The sequence below is a fragment of the Xiphophorus couchianus genome, chromosome 19 (assembly GCF_001444195.1).
Source record: "Xiphophorus couchianus chromosome 19, X_couchianus-1.0, whole genome shotgun sequence".
NCBI classification, from domain to species: domain Eukaryota; kingdom Metazoa; phylum Chordata; class Actinopteri; order Cyprinodontiformes; family Poeciliidae; genus Xiphophorus; species Xiphophorus couchianus.
The window spans coordinates 15,869,164-15,895,893 of record NC_040246.1 but is presented as its reverse complement, the minus strand read 5'-3'; the positions used below and the strand labels follow the sequence as shown (position 1 = coordinate 15,895,893).

At 37.2% G+C, this 26,730-nt stretch overlaps 2 protein-coding genes across 3 annotated transcripts; one reads left to right on the top strand and one right to left on the bottom strand.

Annotated features, from left to right (window-relative positions):
- Positions 1-1,638: 1,638 nt before the first annotated feature.
- fam161b (FAM161 centrosomal protein B) lies at positions 1,639-11,513 on the bottom strand. Of its 2 annotated transcripts, none has more exons than XM_028000413.1 (9): positions 11,372-11,513; positions 9,962-10,168; positions 9,398-9,876; positions 5,653-5,966; positions 4,317-4,435; positions 3,634-3,801; positions 3,449-3,548; positions 3,222-3,364; positions 1,639-2,978 (listed from the first exon to the last, which is right to left on the bottom strand). In XM_028000413.1, exons 2-9 carry the CDS (start codon positions 10,156-10,158, stop codon positions 2,897-2,899), a joined length of 1,602 nt encoding a protein of 533 aa, XP_027856214.1. In that variant the 5' UTR covers positions 10,159-10,168; positions 11,372-11,513; the 3' UTR covers positions 1,639-2,896. The 2 variants fall into 2 exon arrangements, with proteins under 2 accessions (XP_027856214.1, XP_027856215.1); XM_028000414.1 differs by lacking the exon at positions 11,372-11,513 and adding an exon at positions 11,019-11,188.
- A 102-nt stretch (positions 11,514-11,615) lies between these two features.
- On the top strand, positions 11,616-26,015 carry coq6 (coenzyme Q6 monooxygenase). Its single transcript, XM_028000416.1, has 12 exons — positions 11,616-11,977; positions 12,177-12,311; positions 14,206-14,264; positions 18,494-18,620; positions 21,184-21,314; positions 21,399-21,506; positions 22,267-22,329; positions 22,422-22,529; positions 23,362-23,564; positions 23,695-23,810; positions 25,222-25,388; positions 25,889-26,015. The coding sequence occupies exons 1-12, from the start codon at positions 11,776-11,778 to the stop codon at positions 25,916-25,918; spliced, it is 1,449 nt and encodes a 482-aa protein (XP_027856217.1). The 5' UTR covers positions 11,616-11,775; the 3' UTR covers positions 25,919-26,015.
- The last annotated feature ends 715 nt before the right edge of the window (positions 26,016-26,730 follow it).

The window sequence follows — 26,730 nt, the reverse complement described above, 5'->3', positions numbered from 1 at the left end:
AACCTGTCCCTACTGAATAGAATGGCAGCTGGACATTCCCATGGTGTTCCTACTTGCATATAATTGTGTGCACATACTGTATGAATGTGGCCCATTAAGACATCTGGAAATTCTACCTAACGCTGTAGTGTCTCAATTATTTTTGATATTTCCATGATTTCACATGAGGAAGCATGTGTCTGAGATGTTTCTTTAAAATACATCCAAACATGTGCCTTTGTTTAACTTCAACATGGTGAATTATTCTACTAAATGCTTACAAAAACATAAAATCACCATCTGGGCTTTCCTAAACTTGTCTAAAGTCATCTTAATGTTTTAAACTTCTGACATTGACAAACATAACACAAATTATTCTGCTATGTAGCAAATTTGAAATAACTGTGTTAGTCCTAGCTGACCTTAGCGCTAGACATTGAGAAACAAATTAATACTTCTTCTTATGCAGTGTGAATATGATCTTTTTTAATTTTAACTGTATGTGTATTATGGTTTTATATTATAAACCAAACAAAAATTGGTGTGTGGTAAAAGAAAAAAGTTAAAATTTAGAGTTTACAACTGTAAAATGGGAGGGAAACACTTTTTAAAATAAGTTATCAAATTTATTTTTGCACCTTTATTTTACCCTTATCTGTATATTGCGAGGAGTGCAATGATCAGTGTTACATAATAGGAATCAAAGTGTTTGTTTGGTAAATTGTTCATAAAACCCACTACTTTTGCAGAGCTAAGATTAGGCTAAACCCAGTTTTACATTTTGATATGCAGCAACATGAGTACTGCATGAAAAATGTAGAAATAAGCAAAACATGTTTATCCTTTGCAGATATGTGACCTAAAATTCACATATGTACAGTTTTTCACAGAGATTCTCTACCCATGTCTATGTTCATACAACACCATCTCAGAGCCTGAACATCTTAAAGGCATGGGACACCAGCCCGCAAGTGTCTATTATGGCTTGTCCTGATCTCTCCGACGACCCTTTGACTGCGCTTTCAAACTTATCCAGACATCCCCGTGTGGTTTGTAAGTAAAAATGATCTCTGAGATTCCTGGCAGCCAGCTGTCTAAGCACAAGAGTACAGCAGAGGCCAGAGCACCAGAGTATTTGATGTGGATTTGTAGGCTTGGAGCAGACGGCAGCACTGGTCTCTGAGAAGGCACATGCACTGAGAGGACTGTTTATTTAGCTGGCAGTGTGGCTCTCGAAATAACCGAGAACTTTAAACCATCCATTGAAGAAAAGCCAATCTCAAGCAATTGTTGTTTTTATGGGACTTAAACAATAAAAAGCAAATTAAATCAAAGTCTCACAGTATAATTCTTTTTCAAATTTCGTGTTTGAAAGGCTGTTAATTTTTTTGAAACAAATTAAATTATCGTTTTGTTGTGAATATTTATTCTTGCAACATCATCTCCATCATCCTCTAAATTAAAGGCTTCAAACTTTTTGACAAAGCATTTCAAAGCCAAAAGCCTTTTACGTACCACATGTTTAGAGTGTGCGGTGTGCGTTTTTCTGTGTACAATAATGCTAAAAACAAAATGTGTTGCACACTCAGCTCAGGATCAAAATTATACATAGATTCAAATACAAGCATGCAAGTTGTGGAGAAAACACACTTTCTATTGGCACAGTCCACAGGAGGTACATTTTTGTTATGGTTGTCCTGGTGGAACACCAAACCAAGTTTCAACCATCTCACCCCAAACTATAATATAAAATAATATAAATATAAAATGTGATATGACAAATAGGACAAATCTTTGTTGTCTTATTTGTTAATTTCTTATAAATCTCAGTATTTTTTTGTTTCTTATACAGGTATTGTGCAATGTGAGCTGATTTATTCAGTTTAGAGAATGTGCATCAAAGTGTAGCTGCATTTCATAACTTAAATATTAGGACAATTATTACTTCAATACCCACAAGTAGTTTTGGTTGAATAACTAACTGTTTTTCCATTAATCTTTGCATTTTGCAATGTACAAAAACCAATTGTCAAAGTTAACCATTCGGCCTTGGCCTAAGTCTTGGTCTTGCTCTCTAAAGGGGTGGTCTTGGCTCCATCCCTTTTTAGAGATATCCTGGGTTGGACAGAATGCTGTTAGGTACATCCTTATTGTGACATGACTACATTTTAAGTGTTATTTTCAAACCAAATTGGAGTCACTTTGGTGTATTTGGTGGCTTTTGATTATAAATAGGTCTGCTTTTCTGTGGTTTTGTGCTAATTCTTACTGCTGCTGTTAGATGGCTTTGATCAGTACTGAAAAGGGCTGTAGATGTTTTTGCTTGCAGTTCAGTTTTGGAAGAGACTCTCCCACAGGCACTATTTGTGATTTGCAGCCAGATGCTAAATTACCCTAGATAGTAAATCTGTCCCTGAGCCTTTGGAAGATGCTCTTTTTCTACCCAATCCTGACAGCCTGATGTGTCACCAATAAATCTATTTACTGAAAATTCTCCCAACGAGGTGTTTTGTGAAGTTCACCTCAGTTTTTATGATGTGTGAATGACAATAACTTTGATGTACATCATAGGGTGAATTAGTGAAAACGCAATCATTTAATTTAGGTTCAATGATCAAACTAAAACTCTGAAAAGAACCACAAAGACAATACATATATATTTTACATCTTCAAAAGTCAAGTTTGCAACATGTATTGCTCATGCACACACATACAAATGTATAAAATGTTATTTTCATTCAGTTCTAAAGATTTTGAGAGTGTAAAGTCTGCATGATTTGTATTTTCATAATTTATAGGTGTACATCCTAAACAATCAGGACCTTGGTGTTCGCTGTGACATGAATCATTTTTTAAAAACAGTGTTGTTTTCTAGTGGAGAAACCACAAAAACTCAGCTCTTCCTGAACCTTTTTGATCATGGCATTTCTTCCCCTTTGGACTTCACGCTCTTCTCTTCCACATCTTCAATTTTCTTCCCATCTTCTACATTTTCCTCCCTAAATCAGATATTTTGGGTTAGAAAATGCCTATATTATAATTACGTCGAACTTTTACTTGGCTCTGATGTTTTTTTTTTTCTATTCTCTGGCGACTGCAGGGAGAGCTCAGAAAATTATGTAATGTAATATAACCAAACCACAGGAAGTCCTTGGCTCTCAGGCAGCAGTGCTATTCATATTTTTACCAGATACAGTTGTACTGCACAGTGGAGGAACAAACCTTGTAAAAAACTCTTTTACCTGCTTTTAATTTCCTTTTCAGAGCTCATATCGGTATCATCAAATCTGAATGATTCACCAGTTTCTTCAACAAACTGCTCTTTTATCCCAGCTTTCTCCAGCTTTTTCCTGAATGTCTGCTCTGCATGGGTCTTTGCATTATTCTGTCAACAAAAAACTCTAAGTTACACTAGAGAACAGCCACATTATTGCATTTTGTAATAAAGTGTTAGCTTTAAGTAATGTACCTGTTTCACCTGTTCAAACAAATAAGGTCTCTCATGAACTCGGGCCTTCATGTCTCTTAATTCTCTTATGTAATCTTTCATTCTTTGTAGATCAGCTTCCCTTTAAGTAAGAAAAGATTAGTTTTGACGACCAGCATGTGTGGTTGTTGCAGTGTGACATTCAGAAGTTGAAAGTTGAAACTCACCTATGGCGCTGTACATTTCCATTGCACACGTCTTTCAGGCTACTATGGGGATCCAGCAACTTTGCATGAAGCACTACAGTCTTCTTCATAGTTTGGGATCTCATCTGGTAGCTTTTTAACCACTCTGCACTCTCTTGGTTTTTACTTTCTCTGATTTCCATTGATTTTCTGTATAGTTAATAATAAAGAGATATGATTTCACATATTTTTATGTGTTGAGCAACCAGATTATAGATCTAATGTGGAGACAAAATGTCTTACAAAGACTAGAAAAGTCTGAAATTTGGCTTTTATCATTTCTAGGTCAGGATAAATAACATTTAGTATGAAAACATGCTTAGTTATCCTAAATAAATAGTTTAGTTATCCTAACAAAAGTCCCAGCCCAGATTTTATTAGTTCTCCTCTTATTCCATTTTCTAAATAACACATTTTCAGTACCAGTATTTTCAGTTTAACTTAAAAACTAAGGTTACATTCTTTCCAAAATAAAAGATGAATTATTTCACTGATTTTTTCTAAACAATTTTTTGTAACTATGAACAACTTGGTGGGGGTTGTAGTACTTGAAAGATACATTTTTGTACTCAAATGTCTAAAATATTCTAAAAGGTTTGGACAAATATGATATTAGAAATGTGTAAGAACGCTGTCTGTAGTTAATGCTTAGCAGTGCAACTCACCTGATGGCGACACAGCGCTGCCTCACAGCATCTGTGATGTACGTGGGAAGAGTGTCTGTAGATATCAGTGTTAGGGCTCCAAGTGACTTACTCCTACTGAGATAATTCATTTTAGAAACCTGTAGAATTAAAGAACCAGAAACAACAGGGTCTGTGATCAGCTGGCTGGAAACTAAAACTAAAAATTTTAATTGCTTCAGAAAACACAAGGTATGTAACCAGCGCCATGTTTTTGCTTTTGTTGTTTATGTTTGTTATTATTAACAACCATTTATAGCACTGTGCATGAGAAAGATGCAAAATTTAAAAGGATGTTTCCAAGAATCTTTTTCCACTAATCCGAAACATTATCCACGTTAAGTAAAACCTGTATTACTTTAAGGTAATGTCAGACAATTTTTTTAGACCTACTGAAATGTTTAGTAAGTTACCTATACTCTCTAACTGCAATTTCAGTGAACTCAAGAAGAAGATGCCTGATAGGCAGAAAAGTTCAGTGATCACAAAGTTTAATCACTGATGCAATATATAAAAACATTCTCCACACCATACCAATTAGTCCAAATAATTTTTTTGTGCAGATTTTTATCACTTTGTGCAATTTTGCCTATTTCTTGTCAAGTACAGTTAAAAGTTAATAACCAAGACTTGACATATCCTTAATCTCAGTGTCACTTCACATTATTTGGGAGTACTGTGAACACAAAAATATGTTTTTTAATTTAGTTAGAGAATAACAGTGTCACATTCATAAGGGAGATTCTTGTTACATAAAAGTGAAAGACATAGGAGGAGAATAAAACTGAAATGATTTGCTTCCAGAAATAATAACAAAGACAAAATGCTGAATTTAAGGGGATAAATGATCCCACAGCTTAGGAAATCTGAGGTCAGAAGCATTACATCTAAGAAGCTCCAAACTAACTGAAAGTAAAAATGGTTCAGGCTTGATAACATGGTGGGTGGATATGTTTCAAACTATCCATCAAGCAGAGAAGGTGTGAGAGACTTAAAAAAAGTGGTGCAAAACTATAACACGAAACCATCTGGTGTGCTGAAGGTCTAAAAGTCCTCTGATAATAAGTTATTTTTATACATAAAACCTACAAAATGAAATTGATCATTTACAGTTACTTTAAAGGATTAAATGAAAAACTATAATTCCTATGTAATCAGATTTAAAAAATATATTTTTAAATAATTCACTCCACATAAAATAGTTTTCTCTAAAAAAATAAATAAATAAATAAACATTCCTGATTTATGAAATCAGGAATGATTATTAACATAGAGTTCAATTAACATAGAATTTCTCATCTTCTTAAAAAAAGTTCACCTGTGAGGTTTCTGGGGGTTTTTTATGTTTCCTTGCAGGTAGAGCTGATGTCCTCAAGAAGAAGGGCTGACACCTTGTCACATCTTGACTCTGCTTTTTCTCCAGTGCTTCCCTTTGCAAAGCCTTGTGCAGACTTTTAAAATCTGGGACCTCGGGTATGATTTTCGGCTTGAAGCTTGGATTCTCATCCAAGAAACCCAGCTTTTTTTTCTTGGTATGATCGACGCTGCGAAGTTTCAGGCAGCCAGCCTGAGCCGGATTTTCTTGTTTTGAAGCTATTCGTGTCTGGACGTTTCTGCAAACGTCCTGCTGATCTGTGCAAAGATACGAGCCCCATCACTTGCATGTCTCTGTCAAATGTTAATTAAAAGTTGCAGGACAAATTATTTAATTATTTTGGAATTTAAAAAGGGATCTTTGCAGAAAACTACTAAGTGATAGAAGGGAAACCTTAATTCATCCCAAACCAAACTTGTTATTACCAGTGAGGTGGCATTATGCTATGATAATCTTCAGTTAAAACTTTCCTGTTTCAAGGTATCTCCTTGATTATACTTTTTTAAATAAAATGTAAAACATAATAGATTTTATTAGAAGCAGATATGAAATAACTATTTCTATTGTTACTAAAATGGTACACCACGTTTATTTTTTAATGTTATGTTAGAAATGTTACGTTACATTTGTTAGAAACAAATGTTGTCGCCTCAATATACACTGAAAAAGTATGGAAAACCTTGAGTAACTCCAGGTATTTTTGGCCTCTCATCAAAAGAAACTTTTACTGCATGATTGGTATGATGGAAAAATGATCTGGTTTTAAATTGGTATTTTTATTGACCTATAACACGATGCATCTCATCGCTGTTGTTCTGATCTGGATTATGCTTTACCGTGTTTGGTATTGGCAGAATGCCAAGGCTTTTGACTTATTACTCCCGGGAGTTTATGTTGAAACTTAACAGGCCAGAGCTACACTTCCTCATTTCCATGGAATTTTTATCCATGAAAAAATGCCAAACGCGAAAGCGACGGAAATAGGACAAATCAGGCAACGATACATCTTAAAAAACAAGGCCTAAATCGCATCCCACTTCCTCATACATTTCTGGTTAATATTCAGCCACTAAGGGGCAAAGTTGATGAACTACAGGCCAACGTTATGAATCTGTCTGCTTACAAAAATGCACGTCTTATGACCTAAAGAGAAACTTGGCTCAAAGCCGGTGATTTTGATTTTGACCTTTCTAAAACTGGCTTCGGGAAACCTGTTCGTTCATACAGAGATGCAACAATTATGGGAAAAGTTCAGGGCGGAGAGGTCCATCTGTATATAAATCAAAGGTGGTAAAACAAGAGTAAAGATATTTCCTTAGATTTTTAACAATGGTGTATATTCATCCTAAGGTTAATGTCAAACATCCTGCTGAAGTAATACCCAAAGTTGTTCACAAGCTAAACTCTTACCTCAGATGACCCAAACTTTATTATAGCACACTTTAATCACTGTAACGAGAAGAAGACTCTTAATGGTTTTTTAGCAATATATGATTTGCCCAACAAGAGGAAATAAGGCCCTAGATCTCTGTTACGGATCTATAAAAACTGCCTATAAAGTATCTGGAAAACCACCATTGGGAGCATCAAACCACAATACTATTCACTTAGTTCCGGTATGTAGACAGGTCTTAAAGACAGAGAAAAACACTTTCCAAAACAGTCAAGGTTTGGACTGAGGAAGCTGTGAGCTGCCTCCGGAGTCAGGACTGATGTCATTTCAAACTATATTGTATTTTGTGAAAATGTCGTGGTACCTACGAAGAAAGTGAAACTGTATGCAAACAGTAGACCATGGGTCACTATTACTAATATTAAACAGCTTTTAGTAAAGAAACATAAAATGTATCAAAATGTTACAGAAATAGAGAAACAAAACATAATGAAAGAAGTTGGACCAGAAATAATGAAAGCAAAATTTACATATAGAACTACATGGCATGGCATGAGATCTATGGCACACTGTAAAGGAAAAGGAGAAAGTTCAATTAGGCTTGATCGTTTTAGTTCTGACAAAAACTTGGCAGAGGCACTCGATCACTTTTATCTGAGATTTGAGAAACCAATCTCTACTCTTTCTGTGCCTTCAACTGTCAGTGAGACAGTCAATGTATTCTTTGATTCAGCTGATATTAAAAATTCCCTCAGCAAAAGCAAACCTAATAAAAGTCCCGGCCCAGATTTTATTTCAGGGAGACTTTTAAATATGCACACAGCAACTTAGTAATGTGTTTTATTATATTTTTAAACCGTCTCTGGAACTGGGAAAAATTCCTTCTATATGGAAAAGATCTATCATTATTCCCGTTGCTAAATATAAAAGCTCTTAAAGAGCTAAATGATTTTTGCCCCATAGTAATAACATCATTAGTAATGAAGGTATTCAAAAGAAAAGAACTACAGCTTCAAGCTAAGAAACACAGATTGGTTCCTCAAATCTCAGATCCAATGCAGTTTGAGTTTGCATAGAGAGGATGATACCGTCACTGTCCTGAATCTACTCTATAAACATCTGGAAGATTCAAAGACACAAGCAAGACTTTTGTTCAAGGACTTCTCATCTGCTTTCAATACAATAACACTCTAAATTCTGCAACATAAACTTTTAACTCAATTAAACATTGGTCCTGGTTTAGCAGGATGGTTTATGCTGAGGTATGCACAGACCTCAGCAGTTCAAAGTAAATGGTCATGTATCTCTGGCTCTTCTTTTTCTACCAGTTCTGCACAGGGGTGTGTTTTGTCCCTTCTCTTATTTGTTCTCTACACTGTAGAAGCATCTACCAAAACAGACACATTCTGAAATTTGCTGACGACGCAGTACGGTAATCGTTATTCTGTTGCAGAATATAGAAGGCCTGTTGTTGATGACTTTGGTTAGTGGTGCATTTAAATTAATTTAAAACTGAATATTACAAAAGCAAAAGATATGAACATTGTCCTCCGTAAAGCACCTTAGTCCCCATTCCCTGGGGCCTTTAATATGAAAACTGATCAAATCTGTAAAAAGGGGCAGGAGAGACTGTACTTTTTAAGGAAGCTAAATATTTTTAGAAGAATTATAAGCCTCTTTTATAAGTCTTTTTTGAATCTGTCTTTGGAAACTTAAATGTCCAGAATAAAAACTGTCTACACAAAATTGTTACTGTGGCAAACAAGATAATTGGGGTAGCCCAACCTCTCCTTAATGACATGATTTGTCATGCTGCTCACAAGGCAAGGTTCATCCTTGCCTGTCCAGACAGCTTCTTGCCACTGGTCAAAGGTTCAGGCTTCCTAGGATTAAAAGCAACAGATGGAAGAAGTCCTTTGTATCCACAGCAATCAGGTCCCTAAATTTGTGAGTTACAATTCCGTTTTATGTATTTATGAATTGGTGTTTGTATCCTTTGCCTGTTTTTAACATTGTCTATGTATGTTATGTTGTTTTGTATGTTTGAAATATCTGGCTGCAAAACAAATTTCCCCCTTGGGGAAATAACAATAAAGGAACTGAAAAACCATTCTACAGGTCACCAACCCAGGCCTGCTAATGGGGAATTTATCGTTAATCTCTTAGAGTTTAGAAGGCAACAAAGCACAAGTAAACCAAAAACATTTGGTCCAAATGACCTACTTGCACTATTTCTTCCATTGATTATCAGTATGTACCTGAAAACAAAAGAACCCAGTGAAAAAGAAGACTCACCTTTCTGCTGTCTTGAACCCTTCATGTTTCTGTGGAATGCTTTCTGAACACGAACACTGTTTTGTGGATCCTCAGAGACTCGGTTTATCACTGCCGTGACCTTCTCTCTTCTGTTTTTGTCTCTTTCCTCAAAGCTGAAAGGTTTCTGAATGGAGAGCAGGAACTCCTTTCTCTGCTCATGGCCCTGTTTCCTCTCCTTCTCTCTAAGCTGTATCATCTCCTGGTAGATGGGTTGAATAAGATTGCCTGGCACAGGAACAGCGCCAAACTTCTTCTTACACTCAGCCTCATCCTCCTCTTCTTTCTTTTGCAGTGTTGTTTTAGATGAAGGACATCTTTCACACTGCTGTGCACTAACAGAACAGTGCTTTGAGTTTGTTGAAGGTACCAGGGATAGAGAAAACATATTAGGTTTTTGTTTGTGATACTGGAAAGCCTTTTTGTTTGAATTAAGAGGGGTGGATCTCCTTTCTACAAATCTGAAAAACAGTAAGCACATTTTAATGAGATAGATTATTATTTAATTAAACAAAATAGACAATTGTGTGCTTCACATGCTCCAACCTTTCATCATCATACTTCTGATTTTTGTCTGATGACAAGAGAGTGTTCTGATGAATCCTTTTGTCGAGCTCTTCTGTCTGTCTGCTCTTTGTTTCCTGCAGCTGCAGCTGAAGGCCCGTTCTCAAAGCCTTGAGGTGAGCCTTGAGCATCAGCTCTGATCGGAGTCTTTCCACAAGCAAAGTGTCACATTCTGACATTTTTATTTTTCTGTTTTAATGCACAAAAACAAACACACAAAAAAACAGACAGAAAAAATATAGTGAGACAAAGCCAAAATAAAAGTTAAGTTGGATAACTGACTGAAAAAATAGAAAATGACAAAAATAAATAGGGTTGAAAAAAAACCAGAGGTCAGAAATAATTAGCCCATAGCTTTAAGAGTCAGATCTAACCGTTACTCAAGACAACCTTCACATTTTGTTAGTACTAAATTGTTGAAGAAAGAGTCATTGTGATTTACATTTTGTCACATTCAAACCCCAATGAGTTTTGCTGGGATTGTAGACTAACACAAACTACCAAAACGTTTTGAATGGGAAGGAAAAGATACATGTTGTTCAGCAATATAAAGCATTTGTGCATATATAAATAAGTAAGGGAGTCTGTGCCTGGGTTAAAAGAGTAGGTGACTTGCAATAAGAAAGTTATGAGTTTGACTTCAGCCTCTTCCTGCTGGCATGTGTCAAGCCCTTGAAGTTGCAAACCAATCTTTGTATCAGTGTAGTAATTTGTGTGCAGCTCAAGGATAAAAACCCTTTAAGTTTTAAGTATCATTTGTATTTACCCTCTTAAATAAAGTCCATGCAACTGCCTTCATGAGAGGAAAAAATAGTAAACAATCAACTACTGCCTAATTCACCTTTCGAATTAATAAACAATCAATAAAATATTTTTTGAACCACTGGTTAATCCAAAGAATAGTAATCAAAATAGGGAGCATACTCTTTTCTTAAGTTTTTGGAAAATTAAAATAAGGTGCACCGATCAGATTGGACCAAAGTTAAGCTTTGTGGCCTAAATAAGCGCGATAGGTGGGGGAAATTTAATTCTGTCCTACCTTGTGTCGATTAAGTTTGTTTGCAATGCTCTGAGTCATTTTTTTCTCAGTTTGATTGCTCGAAATTGTTTAATTGTCTAGGTTGTGTCGGCGTTGGAGACATGTGACTAACAAAACAAGAAGATAAGCAGGCAACGTGTAAAATATTACAATACACAGGACTCTGAAAAAGTCCAGCGCGCGGCGCCATTTCTGTGTATGCTGCCATGGCAACAACACATCGGCGTTCTCAGCAAAATAAAATAAACTCGGATCAGAGAAGCTAGGTTTCTCTGTATTTATGCATACATGTGTGGGCACTTTTTCATATATGTTTTAACGCTCATGAGCGGCTAACAAGCAAAGCTACTAACCTGAAAACAGATGACTTTCAGGAAGTGTTTTCCTCTTTCGAAGCGTATTCCAAACTTTTCGTAAAGCATATCAGTTGAGTCAAAATAAAATTATTTTTAACACGCTTGAAGCGAGGCAAACGTGTGTTTTGGCAGCATTAGCGCTGCCTGTGGACAGAAGCGTAACGTCACTTATTGGAGACGTAAATTACGTCGATTGTGATTGGACGGGAAGCCGGAAGCAGTTCTTTTTGGAGCGCTTGCTTGTCAACACAACATGGCTGGATTACAGAGAGGACACAGCTGTCTTTATTAGGACATATCCAAGGAGAGACTTTCTGTCTGGTTGCTCTATGACGGCGTTCAGACTCCCGAACTGGACTCTTTACTTTTCTTTAATGTGAAATCAGACTGAAGAGAAAATAATGCACAAACTCACAAAGGCGCCACTAGCCCTAAACGGACTGGGTCGATGTCTTATAACAGAGAAGCACTTACCACCTGTAAATATCATCAGGAGAGGATTGGTATGTTCAGAAAATAGGACAGATTGTTCTAAAACTGAGGTATATGACGTGATTATATCCGGGGGAGGGATGGTTGGATCTGCAATGGCTTGCTCCCTAGGTGAGTCTGACTTGTTATTATACTAATTTAGGCAATTTGCTTTTAAATAGACTCATTAAAGATCTCCATCCCTCTAAAAGAAATAATAACAGCATTGGGAAATGTGTCTGCACCACATTATCATCAAACAGACTTAAGCATATGTGAAAGCTGTTATTTTCATGCAGGATCTATAATTAATATGTTACAATTCTCATAGGCATGGATCCCAACTTGGCAGGAAAGAAGATTCTGCTCCTAGAAGCTGGCCACAAGAAAGTAATGGACAGAGTGCCTGACACCTACAGCACCAGAGTCAGCTCCATCAGTCCAGGATCAGCCACACTCCTCAGCGGTACAGTAGACAATTTAACACAAAGGAGTCAACCGAACCTGATATTTTCTTATTTGTCTTATTCTAAACATGTTGTATGCTGTGGGTGTGTGTGTGACCTTTAAATGGCCCCACATGGTAAATTAGGGATCAGACATTCAGTTACTCAGGCTTAGCAGGGATCAGTCTCCTGACAGCCAAGGGGTTTTTCCGAACACTGCTGTGAAGGTTAAAGTCAGGAAAAGTGAGGATCAAGGATTTAAATCTGTTGGTTATTTGATGCCTTGATTTTCTTCTAAACGTAATAAATAAAAACAAAAAATGCATGCATATTTTCAGATTTTCTGTTTCTTTGCACTTAATTATTTGCATTTATCTTAAATAGCAATAGGCTGCTTATAGTCATTTTAATGAGCTGCCATAGAAAATACTGGAGGGAATAGAGTTTTCAGTGACTGTAAGGAACTTAGAATAATGCAGTCACTCATCCAGCATACTGCTGGTCAGCTGGCTGAAAATAGGTTAATTCCCCTTTCCCTCGCTTACAATTAAAGCAAATTCAGGTGTGTGAAATTTCCCAGTCATTAATACCAAGAACCTTTGTGTTGTTGAAACTGTAGGAGCACCGCTCCTCAATAAACCTGGAATTGGCTAGCTCTGATTGAAACTTCTGATAAGCAGCTAACTACAGGTTCTACCTAATCAAATATCATAACAAGCAACTATCAGCTTGTACGCTCTAATTTGTGACTAAGTCTACATATCAAAATCAAAACAACAAGAAGCTAATGCTTCTATAGTTTAACTATAGTTAACCCAACTGTAAATGCTCATGTATCTTTCCATTCATCTCTCAACACATTCTCTTCCGATTATTCCAGACAGAGTTTCGGGGAGAACAGGTGCATCAGGGATACCCAGACACCTCTCACCCCAGCAAGACTCTCCAGCTCATTCTGGGGAGTCTCAAGTCATTCCAAAGCAATAAAAGATGTGCAGTTCCTTCGGTGCATTTTGGCCTGCCCTTCGGTCTCCTCAATAACAAAACATTCTAATATAATTATATAATAATAATGAATATGTTCCGCTTTCACGTTTTAATTGAAACAATTAGATTGTGTTATACAGTTGTCATAAATTATTGTGGTAATGCTGTGATAACTTGAAAATGTGACCAATTTCCGAAATGTTATCATCAACATGTGAGAATCCTATTAGCCGATGACAAATCTTAAATAATCTCCACGTCTCTCCAGTATATTAAACATTGAATGCAGCATTTTTGTTTTTTAATGATTCTTTAAAGGGTTGTTGGGATCAAATTTTATTTGTTTTGGATTACTAGATGTCACTACAATATTGCTAAAAGTTTCCTGAATTTAAAATGAGTTTCAGTGTAAAATTGCACCAAGCGTTTACTGAAACACTGTGACCCGGAAAGTGACCCGACTCAGATACTTGTCCCGCTCGTCGCTGTTGCGCTGGTTCGGATCCCTCCACTTCACATAAACACAGTTGTGCAAAGTGGAGGAAAAAATACAAAACGCTGTGTATGAAACATTATGTTTAGTTTTGTCCTCGATGCCCTCCACTGGCATTTATGCAAAATGTAAAATGTTAACCAATAACTTGTTTATGGAACCACTATTCTTCTGGCTTCTTACTGTAAACATCACACAGTCATTTTGAATATAATTAAGATGTTCTGCATCTCCACTTCTTTATGATGTAGCAAAAGAAAACTTTATGACGGTTATAAAGTTTTCAACAAGGTTGGAGAGTTTTGGTGTCAAATTTAAGCTTAACCATGTGACCCTTCCATTACATTTTTATTTCTTTTTGATGGGTTTCATATTTTTAGTTACAGATATTTTCAGGAGTATTGTCTAATGTAAAACAAAATAATTATTTGCAGGTATTGGAGCATGGGAGCAAGTCACAAGGATGAGATGCAAACCCTATAAAAGGATGCAGGTACATTTATATGTTAATTACGACAAAACATTGTTGATTTTATTTATGTAAGAAAATGTTAGAGGCAGTGCCATGGAAAAGTGCTTATTTTCTTGAAGTCTTTCTCATTTTATTATACTAAAATTACATGTTTCTTTGTATTTCACTGCAATAGACCAGGGATCTGTGGGGCCATTTGGTCCAAAATGACATAGCATTGAGCACTTAGATCTAAAAGTAGTAAAAATGGCAATTTTAACAGCTTTTCAATGTATTTTAATGGTATAACGGCATCAAATTTTAAGATAAAGGTGAAGAACTTCTCTTTTGCACAAGTTTAATATGTTTCTATGTTATGAAACCTCAAAATAGAAATAAAATTATGGTTCTTTACCAATATTAAATATTATATGTTGTAAGTATTTATAAAACATTATATTTTTACATCTTTTACACACAATTTTTTTCAAATGGTCATGTTGTATAATTTCCAACTCAAGAAACATTTATTTAGCATGAGTAATAGCAAAAATAGCTCTTCGGATAGCACAGGTTGCTGATCCATGGGACAGAAGAACACAATGAAACATATAATTGTGAAGTGGAGAGAAAATGACATTGTTTTTCAAATAAAAAAAGGTGTGGTGTGCATTTGTTTTTAGCCCTTTGCTCTGATACCCATAAAAAACAATGCAATCAACTGCCTGCTGTGTAATTAATAAATAAAGTTCATCTGTGTAATTTAATCTCAGTATAAATCCAGCTGTCGGTGAAGATCTCAGAGTTTTATAGAGAACATTACGGAACAAACAGCAACATGAAGACCAAGGAAAACACTAGGCACATCAGGGCCACAGTTCTGGAAATATTTAAAAGACGGTTAAGTTATAAAATAATATCCCAAGCTTTGAAAATCTCACAAAGCTTGTTTTACTCCACCATGTGAGGATGTAAACACTGTGACACAACTGCAAAACCCACGAGGACATCTGTGAGTGGTAGAAAACTAACCATGCACTGAAGTTACCACCTGTAACATGGTGGTAGGAGAATGATACTGTGGGGAAGTTGGTTAGGGTGGGAAGATGAATGGAGGTAATGCTTTACGAAAATAAGATCTGCCCTGTAAAAGACATTTTGTCAGTAGTGACTCAGATGGAGGTTCACTTTCTAGCTGGACAATGGCACTAAACATACAGCCAAAGTAATACTACAGCTTTATGTGTTACAGACATAGTAACAATATGTTACTATGTCTGTAACACAACACATAGTACATGTGTTTAGTATTCACAAAATACTATCTGGGAAAGTTGCAGCCAAATGTAGAAATGCTGAACTGATTATAATGATTATAATGTTAGGTTATAGAGTCATAACGGACTGTTGTACAAAGCTACAGTTTTGAGCACAAACTGTGTGCGAGAGACAACCTTTGTTTTCAAATAATGCTATGTTAAATTAATAGGCTCCTTGGTGTTTAATTTAGTGCTATTTTATCTTGCCATAAAGTTACAGTTTGTAGCAGGTGTTACAGATTTCAGTTATTTTTATCTTATAATATTAGAGAAACATTGCTTTGCTGAAAAAGATGATTTATTGTTGATAGTGTAACCAGAGAAGTAACACTAGTGAAATTCTCTGTTTTTCATACTTTAAGGAGCCACTTTGATGGATATAGGATTACTATTGGCATATTTCTGTTTTTGTATAAACAGTATATTCCATAAAACAGTGAAAATACATCTCTGCCAGAGATTTCCTGATCCTCACTTTCACTTCAAGATGGACATCTCCTGAGATAAACAGAGTAGTGAAAGAACGTGTCAATTTTTTACACAGTTACTCTCCTCCTTGTAAGCTGCTGTGCTTTATTTTGACTTTTGAAACAACACATCATGTGAATATATCCTCTGGTACGTTGTGTACCTTTGCATGTCGTATAAATAATTATGGTGGGGCGCCATAGCCAAAAATCACAGAAGCGTTTTTGGTCCCAGTTCAGCCCTGCCTCCACCAAAACACCTGAATCAAAAAGACTGAATTACCATTACCTTCTTGGCATGTCGGCAAGTTTCCCAAAGATTTGTTCATTAACAGTTCTTTAGATTCTGGTATTTTGGATCTGGGATGCATCCAATTTTTTCAAGAATATTCATAAATATGCCATGTGTCATTTCAATACACATATTCATGTACTGAAATGACACGGTCAATGTTCAGTTCTAAATCAAACTTGGACTCTGTAAAACACACAAATGTACAATTTTAGCAGTCACTCTTCATCCAGTATGACTTAGCTTTTGCGTTTTTACAAAGAAGACTGGACAAAAATTCATATTCGCAATGCATTGACTCAGGGGAGCTCTCACACCTTTCAGGTTTTTATTTCTAAAAGAATAAAGATGCGATGTGTTGTTTTCCGTCCACTTCACCACTATGCACTACTTTGTTTTGGTTTATAACAAGATTCCCCCAAAATACATTAAAGTTACTGATTACAACTTTACAAAATGTAAACAAAAAATGAAGGAATATAAATACTTTTATAATCTGTTACTGTGTTGTTTTGTCAGATATTTAGAAAAGATTCCTCTCCAGTTGAAAATATCTCTGTAATGCAAAATATCTCAAATTCCCTTGTAATGCCACTTAAAATTTCCCTAATGTCTCCTGCAGACTCTGTTTTACTGGCATACTATATGTATTTCTGTCATCCATAAGTTGTAGCACTGTACAATTAGTGGAGAGAAAAATCTGTGACATTCAATTTACACTCATTCATCCAGATTAATCAGCAGGCAACGCAATGCAGCATCATATAATCATGTATACGATATGTAATTGTTCGCATTAAAATAGCAAAAGGTGGTTTCATATACCATGCATTTCACTCATTCCTTTGTGCAATTTATGCCCTTTTTCAGGAGCTCCGCTGTGCCTGTGGCACCCTAAATGCCAAAAAACCTGAGTTATATTTAAAGAAGGCCAATGTCGGGCACATTCAAAGCGCTGAATGGTTCTCTGACTGTGCAAGTTTTATTTATTAAAGCCATGTTTTCTATGGAGAATAACTCATTTTGATGTTTCAAATTGTTACCTCCTATCCACATCTTCTAATTATGAAGATTCATGTGAACAACGACGAGAAGATGAAAGATTAGGAGAGTGGTTGTTTGCTGCAAAGTTAACCCACTTTACGGCTGCGGGCGCAGCCTCAGTGCCTCTTGTCAGATGTGGTCGCTGTGTACCAAACACTTGACCGCAGGGTTTCTCTTTGGGCTCAAGATGTCATCATGCATTGCCTTACAGTTATTATAGTAGCGTACCTCTCCCATTATACCTTCACTCTTCTACCACTGTTTTGGCTTGTTTGCCACTCAAATTTCAGTCATATACATGTCAACCATACAGCTGGAAAATATGCAGAGAAGGTCAGCTCTAAATAGTACGCTTTCCCGCTAGTAAAGTCTTCCTTAAATGTCCACAAGGCACTGAGAATTTTACACAAGATGCAAGAGTTTTCCCACATTTTGCTCCATAAAGTTCTAAGAAAGAATATTCTCTAAAGCTTAGACAAAAAGCAATAACTTATTCAGACCCAAAGCTCCATCATTTCACCAGCATTTAACAAAACCAAAACAATTTTTGGGCTGGTCTCAGTAAATCTTTCCTTCCAACCACTTATCACAAGTTGCAAACCAACTACCATTAGTGGTTTTACTGTGGGGTATATCCCCCTACTTTATGGCAAGTTGGAAAAAAAGTAAAAGCAGTGCAGCAGCATATTACTGCAGAAAGATGGGTTTTGTCACCATAGTCACCATCCAGGAGAGGATTAACCTTGTGCAAACACTTTTCACGCCCTCATGTTTGACTCTACCGGGGTTGGAGTGACATTAGCTTAAAATTATAACTCATTATGCTGCTTTTGGGTTGTGAATAAATATTGACTTACTCTGTAACGTTAACAAACATGTCATTTTTTATTTGTATTTCCCAGTTAGTGTTTGACAAAAACAAATCCACACCAGAAATGTAATTTGGGTTCTTGGTCCCACAGAGCTCCATTAAGATGTAGACAGCTGTCCATCTTTGTGACAGCTGCTAACTTAGACCTCCAGCTTTTATGTTTTTAGCCTAACCTAATGAAATGCTGCAACTCCCACTCCAGCTATAAATAGAGAACAGAAAGGATGCGTTCAGTTTTTAGACTTGCAGACCAAAGGCATAATGAGTCTCTCATTTAGGTTTGGGATGCCTGTTCTGATGCCCTGATCACGTTCGATAAAGAGGACCTGCTGGACGAGATGGCATACATTGTGGAGAATGACATCGTTGTGGCTGCGATCACCAGACAGCTGGATGCAATGCCTGGTGAGTATAGGTTACAGTGGGAAAAATAGGTATAGAAAACATTAATATTTTTCCTATGTTGACTTTAAATTCACATATGTCTGTAAGAATCGACATTATCCACACATACAGAGGCAACAACACAAATAAGTCCAAAATGAGAAAGCAGGTTGATACAGGGAGTAAATATTAAGCACATGAAGAAAATTAGGTGGAAAAAGGTAAAGAAAGCTGAAGCAGTTTTTCCATAAGAAGAATACCTAATGCAGTCAACCACCGTAGCTGCACAGCCTATGTTGAAGAAAAAGCCTGCTGGAGGTCTATTAAAGTTTTCTATAGAACATTTAGACAAATCAACAAAATACTGGTAGAATAACTCCCCTGAAGAGGTTTTTACTATTAGTAAATGTAGTTAAAAAAATAAAAAGTCATCCACAGGAAGATGTCTTTTAATGTCCACAGAGGTTGAAAGGTGGTTGTAATTGATTGATTATTGATGTAATTGATGACACTTCTTACTTGTCCCCTAGTCCTTATTCTATCCTCTCAGTCTTTAATTACTAAGTGTTTCTGTTACATATTGTAGTTGGCTTTTTGTGACTGTACTGTGATTACAACGGGAGTGATGAAAACTGAAGTCAAATTCCTTGTTTCTACCAACAGACTGCTTGATTCTGATTCTAATGGCCTAAATAAAGCTGTCTATAAATATCTTTCTTTTGGTTAAATATGAACCTGTAGGCAACAAAATATCAATTTTTAATAGACTTGTCTGGGCTATATCAAAATGAGAGTTGATCAACATTAAATAAAAGATGAGATGTCAAGTGTTCAGGGAATATTCTGGTGAAATGAGACCAAAACTGAATTCTGCACACATTGTTTGGAGAAGGAATGACAGGGTACATCACCACAAAAACCAACCAACAGAGGTTTGGAAATAGGGACATTATGGTCTGGGGTTGCAGTTTACAATAATGTACTCACAGACCTGTTGTAGTTGAGGAAAGATGAATGTAGACCTTTTTGATAAGACTTTGAAGATGAAACATGGGTGGAAGCTAAGCAGAGTCCCAAAACTAATGTCTAAGGAGACTGAGGAGAAAGTAAATCTGCTAGAATTACCTGACTTGAACCCAGTTTAAACACTAGGAATAACTAAAGCATACAAGAGGCTTCAAGAAGATTAAAACTTTCAAGACTTTTTTTTTTGTTTTTTTTGTGGTAGAACGTGACAAAATCACACCAGTAATGGATGAGACTAATTTCTCCAGGCAGGAAATGTCTGAAAGCTGACTAACAAAGTTTTTCCTAGTAAATACTTATTATGTCTCCTACTAAGTATTTAACCAATGTAGACATGTTTAGTGCCTTTTTTCCTGCAGTAAATGTGAATAAAACATGAAGTTCCACACAGTAGCAAGATTTTCTCTCCAGTTTGCTTAATGAGCGTTGATTTTGGCACCATCTGCATCCCTTCCTGTCCTCAGGTTTAATTTGTCTTCTTTCTCTATGAGTGTTTTTAGAGACAAGCTCCTGGAGCCATCCATGTTTTTCTTTCAAATTCAATTAAAACTCACATTTTGGGAGTTGCAGCATCTCTGCACCCTCTCAGGACACGTGCGTTGGTCCAGTGACCTATTTAAAGTTGCCATGTGCTCCTAAGCTCTGCCATCCCTCCCGACACACACAGTCACTTACAGTGTGTGGCTCTGTTGACATCTGAGCAAAAAAAACAAAACTATCTGCTACGTGCTTGACAGTTTAAATGACATATTTATAAACAGCTTTTAACATTTCACACCAAACGGCGGGCATGTGGTCGCGGCACGTTTTTTGCCTCATGTGCCTCGCATGTGTCCCTGCTCTCATTTTAGCCGTCACAATGTTATGCTGAAGATGCAGTTACATGCAGAAAAAAAAGTGCGGTCCCCCCGCCAGCTGTTTTCAATGTAACCATGCGTTCCAATCAGAGAAAACCCATATTTGACAACCGTGTTGCAGGAACCAGTAGCTACTCTGCGGATGGGTCCCGCTCCAAGTCAGCCGCTCCAAGTCAGCACGAGCCAGAATACTTCCATGTGTGGGATGTCCAGATGCTGATATTTTGGGAAAAGTGGCAGCTTTAGTGTAAAAATCTAAGACGCTGGCAGCATTTCCAAAGTGCAGAGTGGCGTGCTTGTAGGTAAACACTATTAGTCAGTGTAATGCGGCAGGCCAAGGCCATTAAGGAGATTGTCAAATGAAAAGCTTGCCAGTTACCACGTGCCAGCGAGGAAAACCAGTAGTGTTTTATGGGGTGGTTTATAGATCTTTCCCCACTTTGGCTGCAAGATAGCCATTCTTTCCTTTCATTTCCTTTCAATTTTTTTTACTTTTCAGTAGCAAATTACTGATTTAGTAAGACTATGCATTCATAAAGCCAATTTTACCCCTTTTGAAGTGAGAAACTCACATTTTGTAGCTGTATTTTCAGTAACAGTTTTCTTTTGGCTCCTTGTGTATATGCATATATATATATATATATATATATATATATATATATATATAAAAGTCACATGTTCTGTGTTCTTGTTCTTGTCAGAAAACGTGCAAGTTAAGTACAAGACTAAAGTTGTGAAGTACACATGGCCAATGCCTCATCACGCAGCCGAGTCCATCCCCTGGGTGAAGGTCACTTTGGCTAATGGACAAACTCTTCAAACAAAGCTGCTGGTATTTCAGACTGAACCATACAAACAATTACTATTCTTACGTCCTTTCCTTCTATGAGTTTTCTACTCTTCTTGTGTTTTTCAGATCGGTGCTGATGGGCCAAATTCAATGGTTAGACAGAAACTGGGAATACCCACAGTCAAGTGGAACTATGACCAGTCTGCTGTGGTTGCAGTGCTACATCTGTCAGAGGTATTATTACTTTTTTAAGGTTTGATGTAATAGGCCAACATAAAGCTTCATAATAGTATAATACATGGTTTAAAGGGGACTTGTTATGCAAATTCACATTTTGCATGTTTTCATGCTTCCATTTGGTTCTCTACTGCTTCTAAAAAACAGCCCAAGTGCCTAAAAAAACAGGAAACCACTTTTTGGCAAGAAGTTAAAAGATTTTGGTGTCTGGAAAATGACCCGTTTCAAAAACCTCCCAATAAGTTACATTCGACGGGCACTGTGCTGTTTCATAGCAACCCCAGTCGAGCACAGTTCATTGATCAGCAACCTGTTCAATGAAGTATAATAAATCTAATAAGCCTTTAAGTAAAAGTAAAAATGCTAAAAGTGTGGTGTGCATAAATATGCATATATTTCTCTACTATGATAATCATAAATAAAATCCAGTCCCATCCAGAGGTCATCTAATTAGTATATAAAATCTACAACATTTCAAGCTCTTTAGCCCATCTTCTGAAGATTGCAAGAGTTTTTTTTTTCACAGTTTAGATAGGAGATCCAAACCCCTGGAAGGACGCCCAGTCAAAATCCAGAACTAAATTCAATTGAAAATTTGTGGCAAAACTTGAAGTGCTTACAACAAACCTCAACTTTTAACATTGTTTGAGGTTACAACATCCTGAAATGTGTCAAAGTTCAGGCGTTATGAGTATTTTTGAAATGTATCTTTAACATACATTGCAACAAAACTAATACTTTGGTTTATGTGTTTCAGCCCACAGAGAACAATGTTGCATGGCAAAGGTTTCTCCCAACTGGACCCATTGCTATGTTACCGGTAATCTTTCTAATTTTTCACAGTCGTAGTTATTTCTTGTAAAGTATCCACCTGTTGCAGAAGTATTTGATGATGATGCTGTCTGTGTGTAGCTTTCTGACACAGAGAGCTCACTGGTGTGGTCAACCAGCCATTACCTTGCAGAGGAGCTGCTGGAGCTGGACGAGGAGAGCTTCGTCGACGCCATCAACTCAGCCTTTGTGAGTCTGGAATAGATTATACTTTATTGATTACAAGGGGAAATTGCTAATTTGTTGACTCCATCCCAGGTGTTAAATATGTAAAACTTCTAAAAATATATATTTATAGGTGTGATATTGTAATTTAAATATGACTAAATATAAAAATAAAAAATCAAAATAAAATTATAACAAACATTCACATAAAAATATGTTCATCTATAAATAAATCTATAAATTTGTCCAGAGAAAACTTAGACCTAACAGTCTCACTTCTGTTTTATTTACAGTGAGTATTTAGGTCAGTCAGTAAGATGTTGCAACATTTCTCTCTTTGCGTGCAAGGATTCTCCAAAAAAATGCAAGTTGACCTCTTTTTGAGTGACTCACACAAACATCTTTGTTGGAGTTTGGGCCAAAACCAAATAGAATAATAATAATAATTTCCCTGCAGGAATGATATACCTTTGTGTGTTTTTTCTGCGTTTTGGAGAACCTCCTTTTTCCCAAGGTGGCTATTTTTACTCGCCCTGCTGATGGATGGGGTCACCACGACTGAGTCACGCTTGGTTTTAAGCCTGGTTTGCTAATTAAACCTGTGGTCTTCCAGTGTCGACCATTACTGCATGGAATGTTTTTCAAACAGAGCTAATTCAACTGAATTGCCTGGCCAGCATCTTCTTTCAATTAGCCGAGCTCCTGAGGCCCTGCCAAACCAGTTAGTTAGGAAGGAGGGGGTGGGAGCTATTTTGCTGGTCTCAAGTTTTTTTTACTCCCTGTGTCAACTAGATTCTCTGTCCACTTATGAGAATATTGCCTGTTTTCTGTCTCTGTGTGAATATGTCTGTGACAGTGGAGCAATGAGAATCAGTCAGACCTAGTTGAGACAGCCGGCGCTTTGTTCCGGGGCGCCCTGTCAGCCATCATGCCATCAGCCGGCTCACCACGGCAGCTTCCACCAAGTGTGGCAGGGATCGGCCCGAAAAGCAGAGTCATGTTCCCGCTGGGAGTCGGTCACGCATCAGAGTACATCAGGCACAGAGTGGCGCTTATCGGGTAAGATGAGAACACTCTGCACATCACACAACACTCTGCCTGTTTCTAGCTTCTGTCTTGTATGAAAGCATGAAATATTGACTGTCTATGGAACAGCATAATGTCCATGATGGTATGTTTGTGTTTTCAGAGATGCAGCACATCGTGTCCATCCGCTGGCAGGTCAGGGAGTCAACTTGGGTTTCGGGGATGTGGCTTGTCTCACACATCTCTTGAGCCAGGCAGCTTTTAATGGGAAGGACCTGGGTCAGTGAGAACTTTAAACAGACAACAAGTGGTTTGCTCTGAGCTCGTTTCCATGGCCGCTGTTCCAACACAACGTGTAGTACTATTTAAAAAGAAGCAGGTTTTCTGGCTTTTTCATTTTTGTCCCGTTACCGCCACTAAAGCCAATATATTGGATTGAGAATTTATTAAATAGACCAACACAAAGTGGGGTGTAACTCTGAAGGAGAAGAATTTCTGGTTTCCAAAAGTTGGTACAAATAAAAGCCAAACACCATCCATTGCAGGAAAACAGAAACAGCTAACGTGGAAGAATGTTCTCTGGGCAGATCAGACCAAAATTGAACGTTTTTGACCAACATACAAAACTAACACTGCTTATAACACCTTCCCTGCAGTGAAATGTGGTGGGGGCAGCAGCATCCTGCTGGGAAGCTTCAGTAAAGATGGATGGGGCTAAATACAGGGTTATCCTCAAAGAAAACATGTCTGACACGGCAAAAGTCTTGAGACAGGGGTGGAGGTTCACCGACCCTAAATGTGCTGCGAAAGCTACAGTAGAGTGGTTTATGTCAAACCATATTTATGTTCCAGAGCAGCCTAGTCAAAGTCCACTCTTAATTTCAATTGAAATTATTTTTGCAATATTCTGAATATTCTGCAATACTCTGATATACATCTAGTCTAACTGATCTGAAAAGTTCAGTCTCTAGATTAGGGGCCTGCAACTTTTACAATCCAAAGACCCATTTTCACCCTCAGTCCAGTGAAATTAAACTCATTTAGAGCCAGAAATAATATATCACCTTTTTGAGAAAAGATGCATATCTACTATATGAATGTTGTTGTAATTTATTAAAGAACCACTGTTTTATTCCTTTATTTCAGGAGACAAGACGAGAAAAAAATAGATCTAAAAATTATCTTTTGTTTTGGAAGCCTCAGGTTTCCAAAACAACCCTGCTCTAGATGTACAAAGCTGACAGAGACATACCTAAAAAGACTTGCTGATGAAATTGCAACAAAAGTTGGTTCTATAAAGTATTGACTGAAAGTGCGTAATACATTTTAAAACCCATTTGTTATTTACTATCCATTTTACAATTATGCTCTACTTTCTGTTAGACTATCACATAAAATCCCAATAAAACAGTCTGAAAACTGTAGTTATAAGGTAAACAGTCGTTAATATATTCAGGGTGTGTGAATGTTTTTGCAAGGCGCTAATAATAACAAAGGTACAAAACGAGCAGTACCCTCACTTTTAAAACCAGCAGGCATTGGCAAAAATGCCAAAACTCAATCAAATCAAATAATTAATCATTACATACCAAACCATTAAAATTCTGCAGGCTTCCACCTGACTGAAAACTATAATATGAGCGAGGTTTATTCTCTGAAGTGTTTTAACTCTAAGATTTTCTGCACACAGGAGCTATACAGCACTTGTTAGAATATGAGACGGAACGTCAGCGGCACAATTTGCCCATGATGACTGCCATTGACCTCATGAAGCGTCTTTACTCCACCAACGCAGCTCCTGCGGTTCTCCTACGCACCTTCGGTCTGCAGGCCACCAACATGCTCCCGACTCTTAAAGTAAGCTTCCACATCTTCTGAGCCAACCTGAGAACATCAACCACCTGTCAAGCCAAAAGCTCCTCCCACTCTGTGCCCCCACCCTCCGCCCTCTGTTCTGATTACATGGAGCTTTACTCTAGCCGTGTCTATAATTTTAAGGGCTCTGAACCTACTACTATAGCATCTAAGTTTAGCCCCAAATTTAGTGTTACCAAAAGTGTGTGGGTGGGGTGCACTGTTGGCCCCGGGGCAGCGGACAGTGGTGTTGGCTTGCGTTTTCACACTCCTTTTTATTAGTGACCACTCATGTGAAACGGCTTTATTTCCTACTAAGTAATTCAGACCGACACGACTAACTGCTCAGGAAGGCGTTTCACTGTGGAGCCGCTAAGTTAAAAGTTACATTTTTTCCATATTAAAGGCTGCAAGTTCACAAGTTTACAGTCAGCGCGACTCTATCCTAACACGTATCTCTGCAGTACGCTGTTTGTAAAATTGTGCCTCATCTTCTCTTTCAGGAGCAGATCATGGCATACGCAAGCAAATGATGCACCTGCAGGGACATCGTCATCAGTCTTCTCTAAACTTTGAGCTTTAAAAGCTGTAAAGATTCATGTAAAAATAAAATAAAAGCCTCATTATTCATGTCTTTGTGTGTGTGATGTTTAAGAAAATGAATCAAACTATGGGGTCTTCACATTAAATTAGATATAATGTACATCAGTAATTTAGTTCAAAATACAAAGCTCATATTAATCATTGTCTACAGAGTGATACATTTTAAGTGTTTATTTCTGTAAAATTTTGATGACTTCACTTCACTTTCCCCAAACGTAAGAACATACAAAAAGGTTTCTAGTACACAGCCTACTGAAGATTATAGCCATACATACAGTATACTCAGGATATGCACTCAACAATTTTTTGAGGCTCCTTTTCCACAAGTTACTGCATCAGTGTGGCATGGAAGCATTTAGCCTATGAACCTGCTGAGGTATTTAGGAAGTTTAGGTTGCTTTAATAGCAGCTTTAAGCTGCCATGTTGGGTCCAGTGACTCATCTTCCTCTTGATGGCATGGGCAGATGACATGGCTCCCCAAATCATTACTGACAATGGAAACTTCCTGCTGGACCTCAAGCAGTTTGGATATGTGTCTCTCCACTCTTCCTCCAGACTCTCAGACCATAATTTCCCAATGAAATGCAAAATTGACTTTCCTCTCAAAACAGGGCTTTAAATAACTAAACAACTTTCCAGTGCCTGTTCTCCTATGTCCTCAATATGTCTGTATAGTGGCTCTTGAAACACTATCTCTAGTCTATGCTTTAAACATCTCTTGAATATGAATAGGTTTTGCTT

What these genes read in the sequence shown, in the direction of transcription:
- fam161b (XM_028000413.1), bottom strand. Translation starts at nt 10,158, where the DNA reads ATGTCAGAATGTGACACTTTGCTTGTGGAAAGACTCCGATCAGAGCTG. An exon ending in AACCCCCAGAAACCTCACAG is followed by an intron (nt 4,436 to 5,652) that starts GTGAACTTTTTT and finishes TTAATTCTACAG; the next exon opens with GTTTCTAAAATGAATTATCT. An exon ending in GAAAAGGAAATTAAAAGCAG is followed by an intron (nt 2,979 to 3,221) that starts GTAAAAGAGTTT and finishes TATCTGATTTAG; the next exon opens with GGAGGAAAATGTAGAAGATG.
- coq6 (XM_028000416.1), top strand. Translation starts at nt 11,776, where the DNA reads ATGCACAAACTCACAAAGGCGCCACTAGCCCTAAACGGACTGGGTCGA. An exon ending in AACCCTATAAAAGGATGCAG is followed by an intron (nt 14,265 to 18,493) that starts GTACATTTATAT and finishes TCTCTCATTTAG; the next exon opens with GTTTGGGATGCCTGTTCTGA. An exon ending in TTTTAATGGGAAGGACCTGG is followed by an intron (nt 23,811 to 25,221) that starts GTCAGTGAGAAC and finishes TTCTGCACACAG; the next exon opens with GAGCTATACAGCACTTGTTA.